General features: G+C 44.3%; 1 protein-coding gene across 1 annotated transcript in view; it reads left to right on the plus strand.

Annotated features, from left to right (window-relative positions):
• Nucleotides 1-23,307, plus strand: part of BMP7 (bone morphogenetic protein 7) — a 40,905-nt gene that overhangs the window by 1,730 nt on the left and 15,868 nt on the right. The window contains exon 2 of the mRNA XM_066561340.1: nucleotides 22,275-22,467. Coding sequence (XP_066417437.1) covers nucleotides 22,275-22,467 — 193 coding nt within the window. The remainder of the gene's footprint in view (nucleotides 1-22,274; nucleotides 22,468-23,307) is intronic.

The following is a 23,307-nucleotide window of genomic DNA, read 5'->3' on the forward strand; positions in this document are numbered from 1 at the left end:
CTCTAATCCCAGCACTTTAACTAACTTGAAAAGCTCAGCAGCTGTAAAGGCTCTGTGACACACGTTAATAATTATCAGACACGGTAGCCAGCCATCCCGGCACAATTCCTGCATGATAAGGAGCCACGGGACGCTGTGGGAGAGCTCTAGTTTGCATGAGCTGCGCCTCCTTATTAACTGCCATAAGCTTCACAGTGGGAAGCTCGGAATTACGTCTGGCCCGGGGGCTGTGCTCCACGAGGGCTGGTGCTTTCCATTTGGAATTACAGTGTTTGTCTAGTCACTGCTGGATACTTCAGCCGATGAGCAATTATACATTTAAAATTAAATATTTGAGCAGTCAAATGTACCAATAGCAGTCAAATATTTGACTTTAAAGATAAGGGTGACCTTGCTAACACTGTTCTCCTGTGGTTCTTGGTCCTACATCGAGTGCGAGGAGAGCCCTGAGCAGAAGACAAAAGATGTTCAAATAACAATAGCGAAATTCACTCTTTACTTTCCATTTCAGTAGAGAGGAAAGAAACTTATGAAACGTGTAAGTACATAATGGCAGAGAGTTTAGCTCTGCTCCTCAGGTGTAGTAATTTACTGAATCACCAGTGAAACTGCAGCGCTCCCGTCCCACATTGCCGATGCAAGGAAGAGTCTCTTGTCAGCTCATGTAAGAGTTATAAGAAAGAATTAATATTTAGGCCATTGATAGGTTTGAGTACAAAGGAATGAAATCGATCCATAAATGTGAAATAAAAGTTACATTTTGGATATGTCTGTGTCTATGTGAGAACTTTGTATGGAGCAGGTTTCACCTCTATGAGCCATAACCCCCGATAATCGACATCCTGATGCAGTTTGGTGACTGCAGTGGATATATTCATTCATTTCAACCCATCAGGGTTTGTTGTCAGCTTAGAAATGCAAGAGCATTCTTCATGCAAAATCCTAAATGATTATTTTATTTAATTGCTGTCAGCATGGTCAGGGAGCAGTAAGAGCACAAGCAAAGCCCAGTAGTTTTAAGGACAGGTGGAATTACGACCAGCAGGGCACTTTTTGGAGGTTTATCTGCGCTGTTTTGTTCCCCTGTCAACAGAGCATGCCAGGACGAGTTTAGAAAGGACACAGATCTATAATAGCTTTCTTCATCGCTGTGCACACCTTTCATCCCATTATAGTCATTGCTCTTTCATCTTTATAGGACAAAGGCAGGCTTGTTTATGGAGGTTTTAATGAATTAGAGCAGCCACTCACTCTGTATATAATCAAACACAACACCTGCTTTGAGACGTACAGTTTTCTATGACATTCAGGGAAAATTAGAAGATCTATTGTAGAACTGAATTTTTGTGGAGACTTTCTACAATGATCCCTTTTAAAGCAGAGCTGAATTCCTAAATGCAGACTGTAGTAAACTGTGTCCTACTTTTGTAAGAGATACTCTGTGAGCATTGCATTTCACAGGTAGGCTTTTATTACTATACCAGAGCCATCACGATGAGGAAGTGTCACAGCATAATAAAGTTTCATTTTAGCATGGAGGAAGTAAAAGCGAGCAAAGAAATAATACTTTGAAATTTCAGCCAATAAAAAACGGTAATTCCAGGCTTCTAAATGCTAATCTACAAAAGCACTTTTTTTGCCTTATTCATATTCTTCATCCATCTAGTTGTACAACTTTAGAAGGAATAATATTTTTTTAAAAACTACATTGCAAGATTTACTGGGCTACATAGTAAAAACCCCAACAACAAACCCCACACACATTGATTTCTATGGAGATACTGTGTATATTTAGTGCAGAAAATTTATGCTGGGTATTGGTAGGGAGGAACCAGAATACAGGTGCTCCGTTTTAGGGAGCTTTGTACTAAGCACAATTTTACTTACTGTAAAATCCTGACAACTAATTAGATTTAGATTTATAACCAGTTAATTTGCAGGCTACATTTTGTCTTAGCTTACACCTGTGCTAAGATGAATGGGGAATGGAGTTGTGTCAAGAATGAAGTTATTTGTAAATTAGAAGAGAATTTAGCCACAGCGGTCTGACTAAGTTAGCCAGTTAATTACTGGCTAATTTTGTAAAATTTATTACTATAATTTTAGCATTTGGAATTTAATTTCAGATCCTGTCCAATACAGTTTACAAACTGATCCATTTTAGGAACTGAAAAAAAAGCAAAGCATTTTCTGCACAAGTTTAATTTCAGTTTATAAACAGCAGCTAAGGAGTAAACATCCTCTAGATGACTTAGGCCTTCTCTTCTAAAAATAATTGCGTTGTCCTTATGCTGGTAAACTTGCCTTGGTAAACAGACTTGCTTAGAATATTTTTAAAAGAGTCGGCACAAGTGATATGCAATTTGTTAATTTGTCTCGTGGTTGATTATAAAATGAACAACGTTGTTTAATCCTGGCAAAAAAGAAGTGGGGGGGAATTAGTCATTCTTGGAAGGAGCACTTGAAAGTGGCTTTTGTTAATATAAATCAAGAAGCTGAAGAGCCCCCAAGTTTCCTTTTATTTCATACCATCTGGCTATCCTTTTTGTTGACAAGTGTTTGGCATAGAGAACCATCTCTTTGCCCTTTAATAACAGGCTTTAACACTGTAGGGTATTAGAAAAAGATTCTATAACAGTTAAAAAATTTCCTTTGGGGAATACTTTATAAAGTGAGCACGGGCTGCAGGCATTTGCAGCTGTAACCTGGCTTGTGTTAAAATTTGGAAGGGGCTGCCTTGCATTCCAGCTCACTACAGGCCTTCATTGGTGTACAGCCAAAGGTTAATATAGATGTCACACAGTTTTTCTTTGGAGAGCCTCAGATATAAGAGTACGAGTACAGCTGTGTTTTTAGTAACCCTTTCATAATCACTTCTTTTAAACCTCATTTTCCTGCTTGTATAAATCAAAGATTTTCAAGGATATTTGACCTGGATTTGAACTTATTTGATCTTCACATATTTCCCACTTGAAACAAAGCAGATTAAAAGTTAGCCCTGGATGCCTGGTCCCGATCACATGGTTTGTCCATACATTAAGCCAAGCCCTCGGCTTTTTTTTTTTCTTCTCTTCCACCTAATGCTGTTAAAAGCTCTCAAGCCTGAACAGGTACATCCCATAATTGTTTTGGGCAGTGTGGATATGTGCAGCCCTTGGTGGTGTAACACTGGCTAAGGCAGAAAGCTGGCAGCCAAGTCAAGGTATGAAAGGACCATGCAGCAAGTGACCAGCAGGTATGAAATAAATGTACAGACCCATCCCAGAGAGAATTTAATTAATTTTCTAATTTCCAGGTGTAAAAGAGCAGAGCAGGACAGGAACTATTTACCTCTGCCATGTGGGCGTGCTGGTAGCAGAGAAAGGAGCAGCCAAGGACAGATGTCCTTACACGAGGAAGAAGGACCTGGAAATTGTCCCCATCCACTGGCACATAGCAGATTTATCCCAGAGCAGGGTCTTTGCTCTGTTCCCACACAGGCTGTCCTGGGGGGGTGAATCCCCCTCTGTGAGCTGCAGTTTAGAAGCCAAAACACAGCAGCTCTTCAAGGGCTCTGAAGGAGACAAGCCTTGATGGCCAGGTCTTGTGATGCCGGGAACAGGAGCTGGGCACCAGTGGAGCGTGCAGGACCTGCTCCCAGTGCCCCCAGTTGTGCCATGCCTGTGTCTCTGTGTGTGTCCCAGCACTCCCCCTGCAAAGGAGCTTTAATGGCCTCTGGACAGGCAGCACAAAACCAGGCACTACATTCCCTGGAAATAAGCCTGAAACACATTTTCGGGTCGGCGGGGAGAGACGTGTGAGAGAAGGTTACACAAGTGGTTGGAAACATTAATTTAAAAAAAAGATTATAACTATTAAAGCCCAGTCAGAGCTGTTGACAGGCTCCTTTTAAATAGGACACTGTGATGTTTTAGTTTAATACATTCTGGCAGTGTCACTGGGGTTAAGGCTAATACTGGGATGTGTGGATCCTGTCATGTTATTGTCAGGAGGAATGCAGGGATTAGGTTTGAGAGTGGCGGTGGGTGAGTGCTGCAGCTGTGTACACTTATTATAAAAGATTTAAGTCCCACTGGTAAAATCAATATATTAAATTGCAAGAGCCCCTGTTTTTAATTAGTTTAAATCAAATATACGGTTAGTGCCATTAGGGCTGCTATCCTTGAACCAAGTGAGGAAATGCTAATATTTATGTGGAAACTGTTAATTTGTGGTTAAAATGATAACACATTTAGTTTTATGCCTCTAAATTGTCCTAACTGGATGAATACCAGTGAGAAGTTGCAATGATGGATGAAGTCATCTGAGCAAGAACACAAGTAAGCAAATTTTGATAGCATGCCAGATAAGGAGACTACCTGTTGATATACAGCATTAAGAGACCATGATATTTTAAACCCTTTCCAGTCCTCCTCTCTAGGGCTTACATCAAAGTACTTTTATGAATTAACTTCATATATATATCAAAAATATATCCCATTACTATATATAAATAAAATATGCTACTTTATAGATGTATATTTCTTCTCTAAATGGAAGAAACTTCTAAAGAAACTAGAGAGCTGTTTAAGTTAGTTTCAGGATGAAGATTTTCCTTCTCAACTGTTCGAAATAAACGAGACTACACACAAGGACTAATCACATGGATAAAGTTCTGCACACGCTTAAGTTTGGAAAAATGGAGACCCAAGAGAAAATTCTTGGCTAGGTCTTCATTGGTGTAATTGTCAAATTTCTACTGAAGCTGGCCCTGTGGTCTCATTTATACAACTCTACGTCCAACATAATTCCCATAAACTCCCTCTTGATTTACACAAGCACCACTGAGAGCAGAATTGGGCCAAAGAAGTGCCCCTGTGTTGAAATAATGAGCATGCAGTAGTTTCTGCTTGAGCTTCACAGAGTTTTCTCTCCTCATCTTGAAATTGTTTCTGAGGGAAGTTTCCTTTGCTGCAAACAGTCAAAACATGAACCAGCTCCTATTAGTCACTGCTTATCATTATTATTAGCCCGACCCATGTTGTTGAGCTACAGCTGAATTCCCATCCTTGCAACAAACAGAATTCAGCAAATAATGTTTGACAAAAATGTGAAACTGATATTTCTTAATACAAGACATATTTCATATGGAGAAACTTCAGTGCTGAAAGATTCCTGGTATCAAAATATCTGAATCATAGTACAAATAAACAGCGCCTTGTAAAGGCTGTGGGGCCAAATTCCGTGCTGGAGTAATTCCACTGAAGTTAGTGGAATTGTGCCAGGAGATAAACTGCCATCTAGATTTTTTTTGGTGTTGAAGATTTTGTCAGTAAAAGTCTTTACTGCAAAAAAGGTTGCAGGTAGCAAAGATCAAACTGGTTCTAATTCAAAAAGCCCTTTTGGAAATCCTTTTCTCATTGATGAGGACCACAAAATTTGCTGAGCCCCCCCTTTGTTTGGGTCTATGTTCTACAATTCCATTATTTGTACATAAACATACCTGATTTACAGCAGGTAACAGAGAAGCCATCGTGGATGTAATCCCCACCACACTGTGCCTTACCCCTTCTTTTAAACATTTGTGCCATCTACATCTTAAAGTCACTGAAAATCCAGACTGAGTGGATTGAATTAATGGCAACTTTGAGACTACAAGTTTTAGTGTAATTGCTTTATTGTTTTGGAACCAAGATGCTTACAATCCAGTTCCTGTGCAAACATGTTTAACGTGTGTTAATGTGTTTCAAAACCAGACCCTCTCCGCAAAATTCTGCTTTTCATTAATTGACATCAGTAGCATGGTACAGTATTTCAAAGCACTGGCCAAATATAAACTGTGTTTCTAATTTCCTTACTTTCCTGTGTTTGGAATGCCAATGTTAATTTGTTCCCATGGAAGAGTGAGAGCTGCCAACCACAGTTTTATATAAATGGCTTTACAGTGCAGGGCTGCCAACATTAAATGATACTTAGGAATTTTCATGACATTTTGTATTTAATGCTGTGTGTGTGAGAGAGAGAAATTGAGGGAGATGTATGGCATGTTGAACAGCACAAGCTCTGATGATCAAGGCAAATGTTTGAAGAAATTTATCCTTTGAGGGACTGTTACTCAATGTTTCTTCTTATTTAGGATTTTTTAATAATCTGTCAGATGTTACACAGCATATTCCTTATGCCCAGCAAAAAGCTGTTTTGCAGGGAACTTTGTTGCTAACAATCCAAACAATTCCCCCCCACACCCCCCAATAATTTTAGTTATTTATTAATAGATGAGCAGATGGACTTTAGTTTATGTTGTTCCTCTGATCATTCTGAACTGGATTGCAAGAATGTGATATTACTCAACGTGAGAAAATGCAAAAGCAAAAAGAGCTGCCACTACTAAGGAACAGGGGAATTAACTGATTTTAGTTTAACTGCCAACAGGTAATTTTTCTTTAGTAGAATAGTAGCAGCTAGATAAAATCATTTGCCTTTCTTAAAGAAAATCAAGCATTATCATAACTTCTTTAGTGGTATGTCTGTCTTTGTACATAAACCAAATGTGAAGTTCCCTTTAAACAAAGTTTATTTTAAACTGATAATGGTAAAAACAAAGTCTGTTTATGTATTTCTCCCTTAATTCCTGGAAGATATTCAAAATACAAATTGTTCATGTTTCAGTAGATTCCCCTTAATGAGTGCTATGGCTTATCTCTCCATTTCCCCAGTTTATTGGAACAGGTGCAGTGGCTGCCATCTGTGCCAGCCCCGTGCTATACCAACAAACAAAGTGTTGTTTTGGTTCACTGGATTTAAAAGTCTCCTGAGAGTAAAGAAATGAAAGAGAAAGAATTTAGAAAGTGCCTAGTGAAGGCAAGGCACTTCAAGTAATGTGCTTTGTCACTCAAGTCTTCCCGTAAATTACCTTAAACTATTTCTAAACTGTTTGAAAAATATTATCTGCAGAGGATTAAGTTTCTGTTGCATCTCAGAGGTTCCACACTACTGTTTATCATCCTTATCCTTCCACAGTAACTTCCAAGTTAGAGTATTTTGTTGTCAGGTTTAATTCAGTTTTACAGGAGTAAAAACTCCTTTTTTCCTTCTCTTAAAGTGGAAGAACTGTGAATTTTCTTTCTTTTTTTTCCCCCAGCGTTTCTGCTTCCACCTCATTTAAGAGATACTGCAAATAGCCATCCAAGTTTAAACAAGATTATGTTGTAATTAGACAGACAAACTCATAATTATTTAAGGGCTAAACCAACAACAACAACCCTTTCAGGTTCATTTTGACAGTGTTTATCCAGTGTATCTGGAAAGGCTTACAATTAAAGTGCCTGAAGGGTGGGGATGAGATTTTTCAGCATGCAGTCAGTGCTATCGGGTCCACCTGGCCTGGGAAACTATGCAGGCTTTGTAGAGGAGAAAATCCCTTAACTTAGATCTTCATGGCAAGCTCTTGAAAACTACCATCCTTAAAAAAAAAAAAAAAAAAAACCAACAAAAAAACAAGGAAAAGGAGGGCAGAGGGAAGGCAGCTTCCCCCTAAGCAATAATTAAAGCGAGCAGGAGCTCTCTCAGTGCTGGGGAGCAGCAGCTGAGCTGATAACCACACAGAGCATCAGCCTGGAAGGGTTTCCCTGCTGCACACAAGAGCTTTGCAAAGGGGCACTGAGTCTGCTGTGCTTCTGCAGCAGCCTCCCCATGCTGGGCTGAATCAGAGCTCCTCACAGCCCCACTGATGTCACACAATCCCACTGATGTCACCACAGCCCCACTGATGTCATCTCAGCCCCCCAGAGCCCCACTGATGTCACCCCAGCCCCCCAGAGCCCCACTGATGTCACCCCAGAGCCCCACTGATGTCACCTGAGCTCCTCACAGCCCCACTGATAGCATCCCAGCCCCACATAGCCTCACTGATGTCACCACAGAGCCCCACTGATGTCACCTGAGCTCCTCACAGCCCCACTGATAGCATCCCAGCCCCACATAGCCTCACTGATGTCACCACAGAGCCCCACTGATGTCACCTGAGCTCCTCACAGCCCCACTGCTGTCACCCCAGCCCCACTGGTGTCTCCCCAGCTCCTCCCTCAGTGCAGCAGCCTGGCCCCAGGCCACCCTGGCGGTGAAGGCAGCAGCCCTGGCACCCTCTGAGGAGCTGGCACGGCTGCTGTGCCAGCCTGGGGCTGTAACTCAGCCTGGGGGCTGGAAATCACCCTGAGCCCTGACTCTGGAGCCCCTGGGCCAAGTCCTGCCTCTGGCCACTGCCTGCCTTGGCACTGGGGGGGCTCCCTTGGCTTTACCAATTGTTCTTCCCACAGCTCAGGGGCTGTAAAACTTTTTAGAAGAGTCCAGAAGAGCTCTGGGAGAGGTACTAAAAAATGCTCATAAAATAATGCAGTATTGGAGGTTGGGAGTTTCAATTCTGATGGAGGGAAGAGTTTCTTCCTGGGTGAGCACTGGGGATGGGGCTGGTTGTGTTTCCCTGGGTCAGTGCCTGGAACACCATTGGCTGTACTGAGCCCTTTGGCACCACAAGGGAAAGCAAATTCAGGTCTGTCATTTAAACAGAAGATTAAAAATTACTGTAATTTAGAAATTCTGAATTCTGGTGCTTACATTTGGGTACTGTTCTTTTGTATTCATATTTTAACAATTTATTTACATAAGACAATTATCTGTAATTCCATGAATGATAACCAGTCATCACTAAGAGGAACCCATTCCTAATTGTATCTGTTCTACCCACAAGCTGCTCTTCCCTTGGTTCTCAAGGTTAAAACTTATTGCTTTTTCCATCACTAAAAATATTCTGAACAATTTAATCTTGCTACTTTTATTTGTTTATTACTCTGCAGTCATTATAATCCCACAGGGACTTTTAGATGTTAATAAAGAGCACTGCACATCACTTTTCCTGAAGTTTGTGTGGCACTATAAACATTATGCTGAGTTTAAGTTCCCCTTTCTGACCATATCCTTAAAATATTCAGCATTTGTTAAGAGAATGGAAGGGATTTTTTTCTTTTCTTTTTAACAAAAAGAAATAAAAGGCGGGGGGGAGGAAAGAAGTAACTTTAGCCTCAATCTGCTAGCTACATAAAACAGTAAATGTTCAGTTGAGGCAGGGAAAAACCAGAACTGCTAGAGACTGGTTGTTTCCTTTTGGAGGAAACAATAAATGTGCCCACTAGTATTTTAACAACATTACTACTGGGCCCCCTAATTACACAAATACACTGGTAATAAACTGCAGGAGAGAAGAACTGAAAAAGAATCATTCATCACAGATCCTTCTCCTCAGCTCAAAAAGAAACTTTTGGGTAACTACTCTTAAATCTTGGCCCAAATCAGGAGATGAAGACATTTCAGCACTATGTGATGAATCATTTGTCTCCTGAGACAGGTGAAAAGGAGAAGCAAATCAGACACGTGGTGTAGAACTTCTCTCACTGGTGTGGACACAACTTTGACCTCTGAATGCAATAGTTCCTGCAATCCATGGCGTGCACTGTAATGAAATTACCAGAATATTAGAAAATAGGAAATCTCTGACCATTCTGCTGCATTAAAGCCTGACACAGGGAATAGAGAAACACACAAAAGAATCCAGAAAGAGGCAGGGACTCATCCAAGCAAACCCCAAATATTTCTCCAGCAAACAGTAACTGTCCTTTTGCTCATTAGTCCACAGCTGTGAGATGAGAGCTGCTTCACTGAAATTCCTGCAGAGGAGGGAGGTGAACCTCAGCCAGTGTGTGTGATACCCTGAGAGTCTCCTCCGTGGGCTGTAGCTCAAGGAGTGAGCAGAGCCTGGCAGGCAGGACAGCGAGTGGAGGAGAGTGCTCTGTGCTCCTGCTCCTGCAGGGATGCTCTCACAAACCCCCCACCCTCACTCACTTCTGTGCTACTTTTGCCAGTTGCACCCCACAGGACGTGAGCTGTGCTCCCTCCATTCATGCCAGACCCATGCAGGACACCAGGGTGTATTTCAACAGCTGATCTTTTGCCCCAGAACTGCAATTGCAAAATTGTGCTTGAAGACGCACAAAAACCAAAACAAAACAGAAAATGCTGTTGTTAGGGGCTGACTCAGGAGGCCTGCATGGCCCAGCCCTAGTGAGAGGCTCAGTGTCAGGAATCCAGCAGGGCTATGGTATGCAGGGCTAGGTGCTGCTGATGTCACTGATGGGCTTATCTTGTACCAAAAGAAAATTCCTCTTGTATAAAAGCGATCGTGGGTGGGAATTAAACTGCAAATAAATCTCTGCCTCACCCTCAGATGCCGTTATGCCTGGGGCATGGGCCACCAACGTTTCGAGGGTGAAGGGGACAGACACGTGCCCATGCCCTACACGTGAATATATCATGTTTGTCTTCCTGAGGACATTCCTGAAACAGCAGTTTAGCCTTGCCATCACTCTGAGACACCAACATTTTACATCTGCAAACAGGAGTACGTGTGGATGTCAGCAGCCCCCAGGTCTTCAATATTCATAGCTCTCAGGGCTGTGTAGAGTTAATAAAGAACAAACAGCTGCCTGCCTATTTCTCAATAAAATAAATGTGTTGCACAGCAAATGTTCCTAGAAAGCAAAAAGCTCCTGTGCATAAGCTGTGAGTCCCACCCCAGGCTAGAGGATGTGTGCTGCTGGCAGGGAGGGTCATTCCAGGCAGTGACCTCCTCTCCAGGTCCTGTGTCCCAAACCCAGTGCCCCACCTGAGCTGGCCTCTCTTGGCAGCACAGAGGAAACATGATGATCTCAAAGAAAAATGTGAACTAGGTCATGAAGTCACACTTGCATGAGGAAGGGCACTCCACAGTGTCTCTGTAAGCAGTAACTGAAGTTTCTAATGGTTATTTTCCAAAACATCCCTCCAAATACTTCATTTGTGTCTAATAATTATAAACTGTGTTAATACCACTGGACCTCCCACATGCAGAACACCTGAGAAAGAGGCAATGGCTGCAGCAGATTAGGTGCAAGGAGAGCACTGCTCTGGCAGGGATTTCCCCTCTGGGGCAGCAGGACCTTTCCCCTCAATAGTTTGCTGTCCCCTAATCTCCCAGCTCTCCTGCCCAGAGCTGCAGATGTTTGTCAGTGCACAGACAAGCTGGAAAGGCCCAGCTGGTTGTGGTCTTGGGGCACAGCTCAGTGTGTACATTCCAAGCTGAAATTTTGCTGATCACAATCAAAGGCTGAGATCCTTATCTGATGGCCTGTGCCTGATATCTGCTGCTTATTTTGTAATATCCCACGAACTGCTCTCCCGACAGCACCAGAATCTGGGATTTCAGCTGAGAAATCCAGCAAGTTCAAACCTGGGAAACTGGTTTTTAATTATTTTCCTTTTATCCCAGTAAACCACAAGAAAGGCTGGATTCCCTGCAACTCCTGCTGTGCTCCTCCCAGGGAGCTTGTGCAGGTGTAGGCCCACACTCCTGCAGCATTTGGGGGGATGCTGGAGTTGTTGTGGCAATACAATATTAAAGGAGGATTAATTAGATTTATGCTATTTATTTGGGCAGCTGTTCAGTAGATGAAAGGAAGTCTAATGCAAATGAAATGAATAAGCCTGAAGAGGCCAATGTCCAGTCACAACTCCACTCGTGTCCCTCAGCACAGCTGGTGCAGAAATGGGCACATTCCTTTGGCAAAAATGAGGCATTTGAAGATTCCATCAGCTGAGCTTTCCCTTTCAAGTGTTGCCAGTAGATGCACAACATATACATGTGCTTTTAAAAGACTTTTATTTTGAACTCAAGATGTGAATCTATGGCATTAAGAAAAGCAGAACAATCCTTTATTTAGCTGCACCTGCACCTTAATGCCTAATGAGTTTAGCCTGATGGAATCCAGACCTCAGGAAGGATTATAAATTCTCATTTGATTTCATTTACTTCTAAAATACCTTAAACCAGCTGCACCAGTCCAGAATCCAGCCCTTCTTTCTCTATCAGTTTTCCAAGTGTTGAATCTTTTGCTGTCTTAAGTGACTTTATGCTATATAATGATACTGCAATAGTAATAAAAAACAGAGAGCAGCTTGGAAAAAAATCATGTAGTAGAAGATAACTAGCACATAAGCTTAAAAGCATCAGATTATGAGCACAACTTTCATAAAGTTCTTTTGGCCCTGGAGGGAAGATTTGGAACTCACTCTCCGGACCCCAGAGGTACCTTTAGCCATATCTGTCTGTTTTGTGTAAACACATCAGAGATGCTCAGGCCGTGACCTTCCCAAAATTACTGACTCAGGCTGTTTATTATGAGTAGTAGCTAATTTATCAAATTATTTAAAAACATATTACTTTGCTCCAGCATAGATACTGCAATGCAAGGGAAAAAATTGATCCTGTTACATCTCTAAATGATCAAACCATTGCATTGAAGAATTAGTGAAACAGGATTTGATTTTAATTTGCATGTCCTCTGCGCATGCCAGCTGCAGATTGAGGTGCCTGTGCCCCCAGCAAGCTCTCATTTTCCTCCAAGTCCTTCCCTTGTGGGCTTTCCCCCCATTTTAGGTTTGCCTGTGGCAGTCTCTCACACTGCCTCTTATCTCCCCTGGCTGGATACACTTTATTTCTGACCAGATCTGCTCAGCCACTTCTCTCTCCTTCCTTGGGGATGTTTCCATTTGCTCAGTGTGTACAAGCAATCAGGGCAGGCTGCTGGTTTTTGCATCAGTGATATTTTGAGACCTGCTCAGTCTCAGAGCAGGTTGCAGGAAGCACCTTGGGCCCCATTTGTCAAGTGTCTGGACTGGGGGATTATTTTTCTCAATAAACATTATTGCCACTTAACTTTTCTCCCTCTTTGTGCTCTGCAACCTCTTCCCTCTTGAGACACCCATCACCCTCCTGCTTTCTCCTCCTCCCTTTTCTGTGCTGTGGCTGCCACCCCGGCCTGATCCTCATCAGGAATCCTCCCCAGGCTGCCACTATCTCCGTGACCCTTGGATGCCCTGGCAAAATGTGTGACTTGCAATTCACACCTAAGGCTGGCACAGCTTTCCTGGGAAGTTGGCCTGGCCAGATGCAGCTCCCTGGTTCCTCAGCACTGGGGAATCAGCCTTGCTGTCTCCTGAATGACAAAGTCAGTGAGCAGTGTGATGTAGCCATCATCTCTGCTCAAAGGGGGGAAAGGAAAATGTGCTCCTGCATCTTCCCATACCTCCCACAGCTGCACCCAGAGGATGTGGGGGATGTGTTAGGCAGCAGCATGCCTCTGCTCTCAGGCTGTGTCATTCCACACTCTGCAGACAGAGGAAAGAAAGCAGGAGCAGTGATGAGCTTCTGCCTGTCCTTTTGCTCACTGCTCAGTTTGGCTGCAGGGACATTTCTAGAGCAGGGTGTGGAGCGGAGCTGAGGCTGCCTTTGGGTGCTGTGCACTCACCTCAGCCTGCCCTGTGCACCCAGGGTCCCTGCAGGAGCTGCTGCCCAGGTGCATTTTCAGGTACAGAGAGACACAACAGCCCTGCTCTGTCAGGGATCAGCACCAGCCTGGGTTAACCCCGATCCCAGAGCCAGCACGAGAGCTCGAGACATCTGTGATGGCCACAGCACTGCCCAGCTGGGAGGACACAGGATTTACAGCATCAGCACAGTCCCCAGCTTGCCTCTCTGGAAAACAGCCACCCACAAGGTTTTGGGAATGGGAGAGCTGGTGGGGTGAATCCCCAGCTCAGCACTGTCCTGGGTTCCCCCTTTGCTGTGGGAGGAGGAAGAGAAACAGGAGAGCCTGGAGAGGGAGGCCCTGCAGGAGATTTCCTTATAGTGGATTCCAGGAGGATGAAGGTAGAAATAGAGGCAGTCTGTCAAAAGGAACAACTTCATGAACTCCCATTTTTTTTCTTTTCCCTGTCACCCCTCCCTGAATTCGCCATTCCCTCACACCACTGAAATCCCACAGCAATCCTCAGTGCATTACAGCAGCTGCAGATGGATTGCAGCTCCATGTGCTGCTGTGTTTCACGTGACAGGGCTGTGAATAAGGTATTCTGTAGAAACACAACTCTTCCCTGCTTATTTAACTTTGCTTTCCCCAGATACACATGCAGACACAGCAAACAGCACCAGGAGTCACACCACCATGGGTCTGTTTACTATTAGGAGAGTTTTGTGTTCTCAGAGCAGTCCCAGGTGTAAATTTTTCACAATACCTTTCATCTCGTCTGGCTCTGCTTTCAGCAGAGAAACCACAGCCTGAGCGGGCACCCATCAGGGCACACTCGGGAAAGAAAATGGATTACCTGTGCTTAACCTGCCCAGAAACTTCATGGATGTTCTTTAAAATGAAATGGTTTTACCATCCAGCATTGCCTCAGAGCGTCTGCAGAGAAATCCTAGCAGGGAACGTCTCTGAATTCAGACAGCAGCATTGCACGATTCCCTCTGTCATTTCCTCCCCAGTGACTGTTTCCCCCTTTGCCATCTACCATACTTGGGAATTTTAACTTAAAGGACTCCTGGGTGACACATGGGGCGAGAGGATGTGGTGACTCTCAGCATCCTCTGGTCCCCACACACATTCCGTGGTGGCTCCTGGGGAAGCAGGTGGTTCCCTGCCTGGCCTGGGTACCACATGAACCCCAGCACTGGAGGAACACCAATTTAGGAGAACCAGGAAGGGAGAAACACCCATTTCTGTCCTGAGCAGCCCTTGCTAGCTGAAGTTTGACTGAGTCAGGAAGAACTTGCTGCTGTTTGGGAGATAATTAAACCCATCTTCCCTCGCCCGGCTGTTTGCACACGCACAATGATACCATTGTTCAGAGTCATGCAACACACATGCTGACATTAAAGTGTTTAATCTTGTATTACAGTATTCCATTATTTTTTGGACATCTGTACATGATAGAAAGGCTACGTATTAAGGGATTTGTTGACAAAGAAATGGCTAATGCTGATACATGTGTGGACTGAAAGGATCTTTCCAAGTTGTGTTCTGCAGTAGGGAGGCTGCTGCTTCCCAGGCCTGAAGCCTGGCACAGATGTGATATGCACTGTTGCTATTACCACTTTTCAATTTATAACAAGGAGTCAGTGTTCAGAAGAATTTTGGAAGCTCCCTGCTGGGTTTGTGGCTAGGTGGTCTTGCTGGCAATACCAGCTTCATGCTGAAAGCTGAACAAATGAAGTGATGGCTAAAGGGAGAATATTAACTCCAGAGGGGGTTTTTTTCCCCTTTCGAAGCAAAAATGCTCACCCCAGATCACTTTGCAGAGTGAACACTAAAGAATTTCCAACCTCTGGGTTTGGGGATAGGGATTTATGGAGCCTGGTTTTCATCTTCTTTGAAATTAGTGCATTAGTCCTGCTCTCCACCCATGGATGGGGCAGGACTTTGCCCTGGCAGACACTGAATTTACCATGCAAGAAAGAGTTTATCACCTTCTCCTCCCTCTCCCTGGCTGTAAAATGGGTCCCTGAGCAGGGAGCAGCTGGGTGCAGGTTCCCTTCTGCTGAGCTCTGCCTTGGCTCAGAGCAGCCCCTTCAGCAAAGGGCACACGGGGACAAGGCACCAGGGCAGGGCTTGGGCAGATGAGCCCAGAGCCCCCCAGGCATCTGGGGGTGCTGAGCCTGTGGCACAAGGACAGGCTGTGTTTTCAGAAAGGGCAGGATGGCAGCAATCCCTGGTGATGGGTTGCATTAATGAGTTATAGAAAAACCACAGGCTATTTTTCTAGTAAGTTTATGTCACAGATCAGAATCTAGGCTGTATTTGTTTTTCCTTAGGTTTCTCCAAAAACCTGCTCTAGCTTCTAGATGACTTGGAGAGCTGCAGATATTCCATGTAAAAGGCCTGCCAAATACTGTTTTTATCACTCTTCAAAAAAAATATTTAAAATATATCCCTTCACACACCCCAGGACATTTGCTCTACTCCATTTATAGAACTCCCAATTTATATTCTTCAACTATTTCTCCAATTATTTCTGTAAATGCTGCTTTAGCTGCCTAATGTCAGCATGTAAGTCATGAAGCTGAGAGAATGAAACAGATGAAAACCAATCACAGAGCTTTGCATTCCCAAATTCTTGTCATTATAAATTTCCTGCCACTGCCCCTGTAACTCTTGCTGTCAAGGACAATGAGGAGGGAAACTTGTGCCTTTGCAGGCTGTGGCCTGGCATGACATTATTGCAATAATCTTTATTATAGTCTCCCTTTTCCTCAGAAAAATATAAGGACTGACCTCACATTTCTTGCTCAATCAGGCGCCCTGCTGAGCCCAGTGGGCTCTTTCAGCTGCACAGACCGCTGGATCCTTCCCCTAATTGGTTTCCTCCTTCTTGAACCTCAGCAACATAAGGAGAAAAGGCCTATATTTCATAAGTGCCATGGTTTTATCCACCAATTTAGAGACAAAGAAGTGCAATTTATAGAGGGAACATTTAATGCCTCTTCATTAGAAGCCCATCAAGAGGTCTCGAATTTTGGCATCCTGATAATTTACAGCTCAATTTCACAACCACCAGCAGCAGCCCCGAGCCCCAGGGGTGGCCCTGGCCTCCCTCCTGCCGTGCTGGGAGGTCCCTGCTCCTCCTGCCACGCTGCTCTGGGCAGCTGGGACGGGCCAGGATCATCTTTTGGGAAAGGGGACATTTTTTTCCAGTTGGATACACTTCCCAAGGGAGACAGGAGTGGAGCTTCCCTGTGAGACACGGGCCGGTGGGGCTCAGGTGGAGCTGGTGTCTGGGAATCTCTGCACTGAAATGATGCAAAAGAGCTTCTGGAGCTTTGGCTTCGGTCTCAGGGGGTGACGGCGGAGGGAAAGAAAGGTAAATTTTCTCGGAAAATTCAGACAAGACTTTGCACTGCTGGATGCAAACGTGTCAGTCAGAGCTCAGCTCACTGAGGCCGAGATCCACCCTGGATCTCAGGACAGTCCACGCAGCCTCAGCCGCCTCTGAGGAAACAGAGCCCGTGTTCTGTAGCTCTGCAGCTGCTAGAGAGAAGGCAGGTAAAGACTGTCCTACCCTCTAAACTCACCACACAGGTAGACTCTGAAAACCTGTGAGACCTTCATGCCAGTGTGGCAGAGTTTTTTTGGCATCTGAATCTCTGAGGGGTTTCTCAGGCAGCTGCTGATGGCTCAGCAGCAGCCTGGCTGAGAGGCTGAGGCAAGGGGGTGCTGTCTTTTGGAATCTATTTTCCTTTGACTTATCTTTCAGTCTCAGGAATTCAAGACCTTTAATCTATTTGAGATTAAAGTCCTTAACAAATCCCTTCTGGCCTTTTTTGGGAGCGAAGAAGTTACAGACACCCTACTGCACATTCCTTCTGGTGCCTTTTTCCATTGTAAATGAGAAACAAGTAGCTCTAATTGTTGTAAGCACTGCAATAAATGAGACAACTGCTCTCAAAGTGCCTTATAAAAACAATTAACATATTATCAGGTGAAAGCGTTTACAAGAAAATTTAAGTTTTTACTTGTTTATGTATTCAAAGTGCATTCTAAGTGCATCACCCAAATGTGCCGGGGAGGAAGAGGTGTGGAATTACCAAAGCTTTCCCAGTTTGGCAACCTGAGAACAGAGTCTATTCATCTAATGTTGAGTTTCTTTCTGAAAAGCAGTTTTTTGCATCTTCAGAAAAGAAGAGAGTAAAAATACCTAAGCAGAGAGATTGGCCTCCTGTGAAATCCATTGAAATTAGTGAAAATATTTCTATTGACTTCCCTGGCATTTAGATAAGCTCTTTAATTCTTCAATAATAATTATTTATTTATTCAATAATAATTATTTTTAACACTGTCATTCAAAAACACTCCAAGTTGTGCCTCACCATAATCCTTGTGTCACAAGGCAGGCCTGGCTACCAGCAGTCCCTGACACCACCCCAAAGGTCCAACCAGGTTTGCAGAATTAGCTCAGGGTGGCTTTGCACTTGCCAGCAGAGATTCACAAAGGGGCTGCAAAGAGTTGGAGTTAGTTTATTTCTAACCTCAACATACTTTGCTGTGAAAATGACCAAACGTGGGATCAGTTGGTTTCCAGCTTTATGTTGATGTGTCATTTGCTTTGGAAGTTTGGGCACCTGGGGTGATAAATCAGGACCTCAAGGTTTTCTGTCCACTATTATTTTTTTGGTACAGGCTTTAACTGTATTGCTGCAAGTTCTAAATATCAGCAGCCACACTGTTTCATCCCTGCCTGCTAATGTTTTTAAGTTCTGTATCTTCAGCACACGCCAGGACAAGCACCCAGTATTTGTTGACATTTTATCTCCAGCTTTCCCATATTTTTGGATCTGATACCTGGCTGCTTCACACCTGAGCACATGTACCCATCCTGTTTGCTTCAACCATCCCTGGCAGTTGCACAACTGTGTCCTGCCCCCTCTTGCATCACCATCAGCCCACAACAGAGCCTTGGAGACACAAAGGGCTTCAGAGGGCTGGGAGCCCTCTCTGTGTCAGATAGAGCAGCACTCAGATCCTGCTCAGATAGCAAGGCCAGGCTTTCAAAGGTGCTGATATATGGCTTGCATATTTGTGACAGGTGTGGCCAAGCCACTGATAACCACCAGCTTGAGGTATTCCTTGTTTTGGCTGCATCACCTTAATTGTTCCCCCACGAATTTTGGTGTCTTGCTTATTTTCTCATGCATCTGATGTCCTCCTCCATCCCACAGCTCCCATTGTCTCCACCTTTCCCAAGGACTGTGCCAGGGGGAGTGCCTGATGATCCTCATCCCCCATAGCCCCAATTAACTGCCGCACTCACCATGCCAAGGGTTGTTTGACACCAGCAGTTTTTGAGCCCTGTGTTAAATTAGGCCTTTTAGCTAGGCCAGATTAAGCCCTGTGTTAAATTAGGCCAAATTAAGTTAGAATTTGTCTGCAGTGGTTGTGCCTCCAAAGTGCAATACTGCTTCTAAGAAAGAGGAGAGGCTCTCACGCATCACCTGGGAGTGACTTTGGAATGTTTTTTAAGGAGAGGAAATGCCCTGTTTTCCCACAGTCAAGGCACACAGTCTGTTTCAGAGCAGAATTATTTTTCAAGGGTGTTCTTCCTTTTCCTATTTTACAACCTTTGATTGCACATCCAGAGTTTTGGCTTCCTCTCCAAGCAGCTGCCTTGCCAAGGCATTTGAATTGTGAGCTGGAATTTCCAATGTTTGAAATTAGCATCTGGGCTAAAACCATTCACCAAAGCCTTTGGGTAGTAGATTTGTGAGAACTATGAGCCTGGGACAAAGATGAGTTGAAGTTCTGTGGGCAGAAGGGCTATGAAGCATATCCAGCAAATAGTCAAAATGCTTGATGTGTTTTAAGGGAGCATTTAACATTAATTTAACATCAATGGCGAACAAACAGCTGAGATTAAATCCTTCAAGGATGACCAAAAAGTTCTTCTTATGGTCATTGTGCCAATAGGGATCATGGATTTTATACATCTAATGGAGGAACTGTAAAATCACATCCAAAGAGCTGCAGCAATTCTCTTGAACTGTTTCAGTGAACACTTAAAATACCAAATACCACTATTCCCCCTTGCCTTTTTTTTTAAGCTCTCCCCCCACTCTCCCCCTTCCAACTCCTCAGGTAATTAACTGGAAATGACCCAGTTGCAGCATTGTCAGAGGTCTAACACCCATCAAACCCAGGAAACTCAGGCTCCTTGAATGCTCCCCTGCTTACCCCGTGCTGTTGTGCTTAAGGTATTACAGGGGTCTGCAAAAAGTGCTTGATCAGATATACTGTACCACATGTTCCCAAATACCAACACACAGCAGCATGACTTGGGGATAGGATTTCAGCCTTCATAATGAAGAGTCTTGCTTTTATGAGTTCGAGTCAGACCCTTAACGTTATTTTAACATAGATTTTGGTGTTTAATTATGTAATAAGATTTACTGCAGTCATCTAACAGATGTTGATTCAGGGTCAGTGTTTCTCATAAATTAGTTCTGAAAGGATTTGTTACTTCTGGGTCAGCAGATAGGTCCAGAGTGCAAAGAAAAAGGGGAAAAACAATAAACACTGAGTTGAAGGGTTTCTTGGGATTCTTTCTTCAGTTACATATCCACATATTTTCATGATCTTAATGACTATAGCCACAGGAATGTTTGCTTTAACACTAAAGATGGCTCAGGCCAAAACCCTATATCCAAACATCTGCAAAGCATGGGAAAGTTCAAACTTTGGGGCTCTTTATTTTATGACCCTGGCTGTTAATTTTTCATACTAACACGACACATTTTTTCTAGGGCTCAGCAGTGGGAATTGCTGTGAACTTTAGCAGCACCCCAAAAAGTTTCATCTTCATGTGCATGTTGTCAGACCTTGTGTATAAAGTGCAGCTAAAGGCCAGTGTTGGTTGATGTAGCTGTCATCACACACGTTCTGAAAAACTGCACCCACCTTCCTCTGGAAATTCAGCCTTCCCATGTCTTTGGAAGCAAATCATATTTGTACATCCTACTGCTAACAGCTGCAACTAAACCCACACAGCATTATATTCATTCTTCTACATTTGTGGTTAAAGGAGGGATTCCATATTAAAAGTATTTTTCATTCCATTTTAATTTAGTTGCAGATAAATTCCTTTAAAACTGAAATTATGCTCTTTATATCTTATTCTGTCAGGAGTACTTTGGAGGAGAGGGATTGAGGCTCATTTAATAGTGCTGCTAGCACGTCCAGGGCAGTTGTAGCCTGCCAAGTCTTTCACAAACACTGGTGAATATTCACAATATTCCTCCACATGAGACACTAAATGTCGCCCCTTAGATGTTTTAGTAGAGGTGCAACAGAGACTGCTCAACACATAAAACCATTTGCTAAACTTAACCACCTTTGCCTTGGAAAGTGTAGAGGTTTCATACCTAAAAAGCTCCTCTAAGATGAATCCCAGCTATGAGTAAGAGCTCTGCAGCATTTCCCTGAGCAGCAATCACACAGTGGCAAACTGGACTCCTCACAGAAGGGATGTGAGAGAGGAGGAAGAGTCCATGGCCAGAGGCTGAGCCTCAGCCAGCAAAGCAGCTCTGAACCTGCTCCATGCTTGGACACAGCCCTGCTCCCAGAGCCTCCCCAGCTCTGTCCCTGCCATGGGGACACCCTGCCCAGGGCTGATCTGTGTTTGTACCATGCAGAGCTGTCAATTTAAACAGCACTTTCCAGAGCCGGGCTTGAAACTCCTCTTTTTTTCAGGAGTAATTCCCTTTAAGTCAATGGATTTACACAATGGATTTGCTGCTGCCAGAAGCAAATCAGGCCTGTAGGAAGACACACATTCCTCGCCAAGGAAATCTCAGAGCTAACTACTTGAATTGTGCACTCGAGCTGCAGAGAGGTCAAGTGGACAGACGACAGGACGGGGACATATAGGAAGTCCCTGGTTCAAACCTCAGCTCTTAAAATGTCATGCGTTGTGACCTTGGGCGAGTCAGTTCATCCCCTTATAGCTCCATTTCCCCCTTTCCCTTTGTCTGACTTGTCTGTTTAATTTGGAATTTGTTCCAAGAAGGGTGCCTTGCCTCATGTGTTGGGCTGGGGCACTGACACCTCTCCTCCCCCTTGCTGCAGGACTGGCTTGAAGTCTCACTGACCCCCTGCTTCCGTGCCACAAGCAGGGTCACAGGGGACCACCAGCTTCCATCAGGGGACAGGCAGGCCTGTCACCCCGTGGGACAGCACACATCCCAACACCGGCCTGGGAGGATCTGGCACTTGCTATTTCACAGTCAGGGTTGGGAGGTGGAAGGAAGCCCTCACTTTGAACAGTTGCTTCACCACCCTGATCACTAAAGATCCTTTAGAATGAAAGCTTGGACCCTACAGAGCAGAGCCGAGAGCTTGTGATGAGTTCAGCTGGCACCAAATGTGGGTCACTGGCATGAAAAGCCTCAAGGGCTGGAATTTGTGTCTATAGAGTGTGGGTATGTGTGTGTGTGACTGTCAGGAGCAGAGCCAGGCCAAGAACCAGCACTCCTGAAAAGCCCCATCTGTTTGTCTCAGCTCCTTCCCACAGCAGCTCGGTCGTTATCGGTGGCAAATGTCCAGAGTCGCTTGTCAAGCACAAAGCTGCCAAAAATCATTAAAACACAATGGCCCCCTGTGCCAGCCAACTGTAAAACTGTTCCAAAGGAACCCAATAAACACATATATGCCCATAATAGCCCAGATAGAGGCAGGTATTTCCTCTGTGCTTTAGTGATCTGAGCAGCCCCTGAGATGCTGCGACCAGATATTCCCGCCCTTCTCTGTTGTGGCAGCTCAGAGGGTGTTTGCTGGCGAGGGGAAGGGGAACAAAGCAGGTGCCTAATGGGCTGTTTTCTGTTCCAGTGGAGCATGACAGAGAGTTCCACCACCAGCGCTGCCACTACCGAGAGTTCAGGTTTGACCTCTCGCGGATCCCCGAGGGGGAGGCGGTGACGGCGGCCGAGTTCAGGATCTACAAGGATTTCATCCGCGAGCGCTTCGACAACGAAACCTTCCAGATCAGCGTCTACCAGGTCCTGCAGGAGCACCCGGGGAGGTGAGGCACCCACAGGGACACCCTGCCGAGGGCACAGCTCCCTGTTCCTGCAGGGAGTCACGGCCAGGGCTCTCAGAGAGCCTGGTGCCATCAGCACCAGTGGCTGGGTTTGGCACTGGGGCGTGCAGGAGATCCCAGTGATGCTGCTGCAGCACCTCCTGAGTGTTGTGATTGGGCACAGGTGCCCTGGGAGCCTCCCTGTGCCCCAGGGAGCATCCCCAGCACTCCTGCTCTGCTCTCTGGGAGCACTCAGTAGCCTGACCGTGTGCTAGTGCAGAAAAAGTATCATAAACCAGGAATATCTCAAGATTTCTGGAAGTACTCCCCCCTTCCTCCTGCCTCTGATGGATCCTGAGGTGGCAAAGCCAAATACTTCCTTTGGAATTGTAGCTTAATTACTAGCCCTTATTATCAAAGGCATTCGAGCTCCCTAATTAACAAAGACAGATGACACCATGCTTTTTATATTGACTGATTGTTTTGCATGTGCAAAACTACAAGATGAGCTATTAAATCCCTTCCAAGCAATTATTAATGTATGCCAAGCTCCCTGACAAATCCTCCAGGGAACGTGAATAAGAACATATGTTCAATTTTCTCATCTGGTTTTAGTTCCAATTAATCAGCAATCCCAAACCACTTATCAAAGGCACTTAGTTTCATTTACACAGATTTCTTTCACATACAAATCCTACCAAAAGTGAGATTGCATTTATTTATGTGAAAAGTATTTACAATCACATTCTGGTCAGAAGTTATTCTTTAGGACTACTAAATGTGGGCTAATAATACTACAGTTCTAATTTAGGTTTATGAAAAGAGAAACACTAGGGATTTAAA

Source organism: Molothrus aeneus, chromosome 17 (assembly GCF_037042795.1).
Source record: "Molothrus aeneus isolate 106 chromosome 17, BPBGC_Maene_1.0, whole genome shotgun sequence".
In the NCBI taxonomy this organism is placed as follows: domain Eukaryota; kingdom Metazoa; phylum Chordata; class Aves; order Passeriformes; family Icteridae; genus Molothrus; species Molothrus aeneus.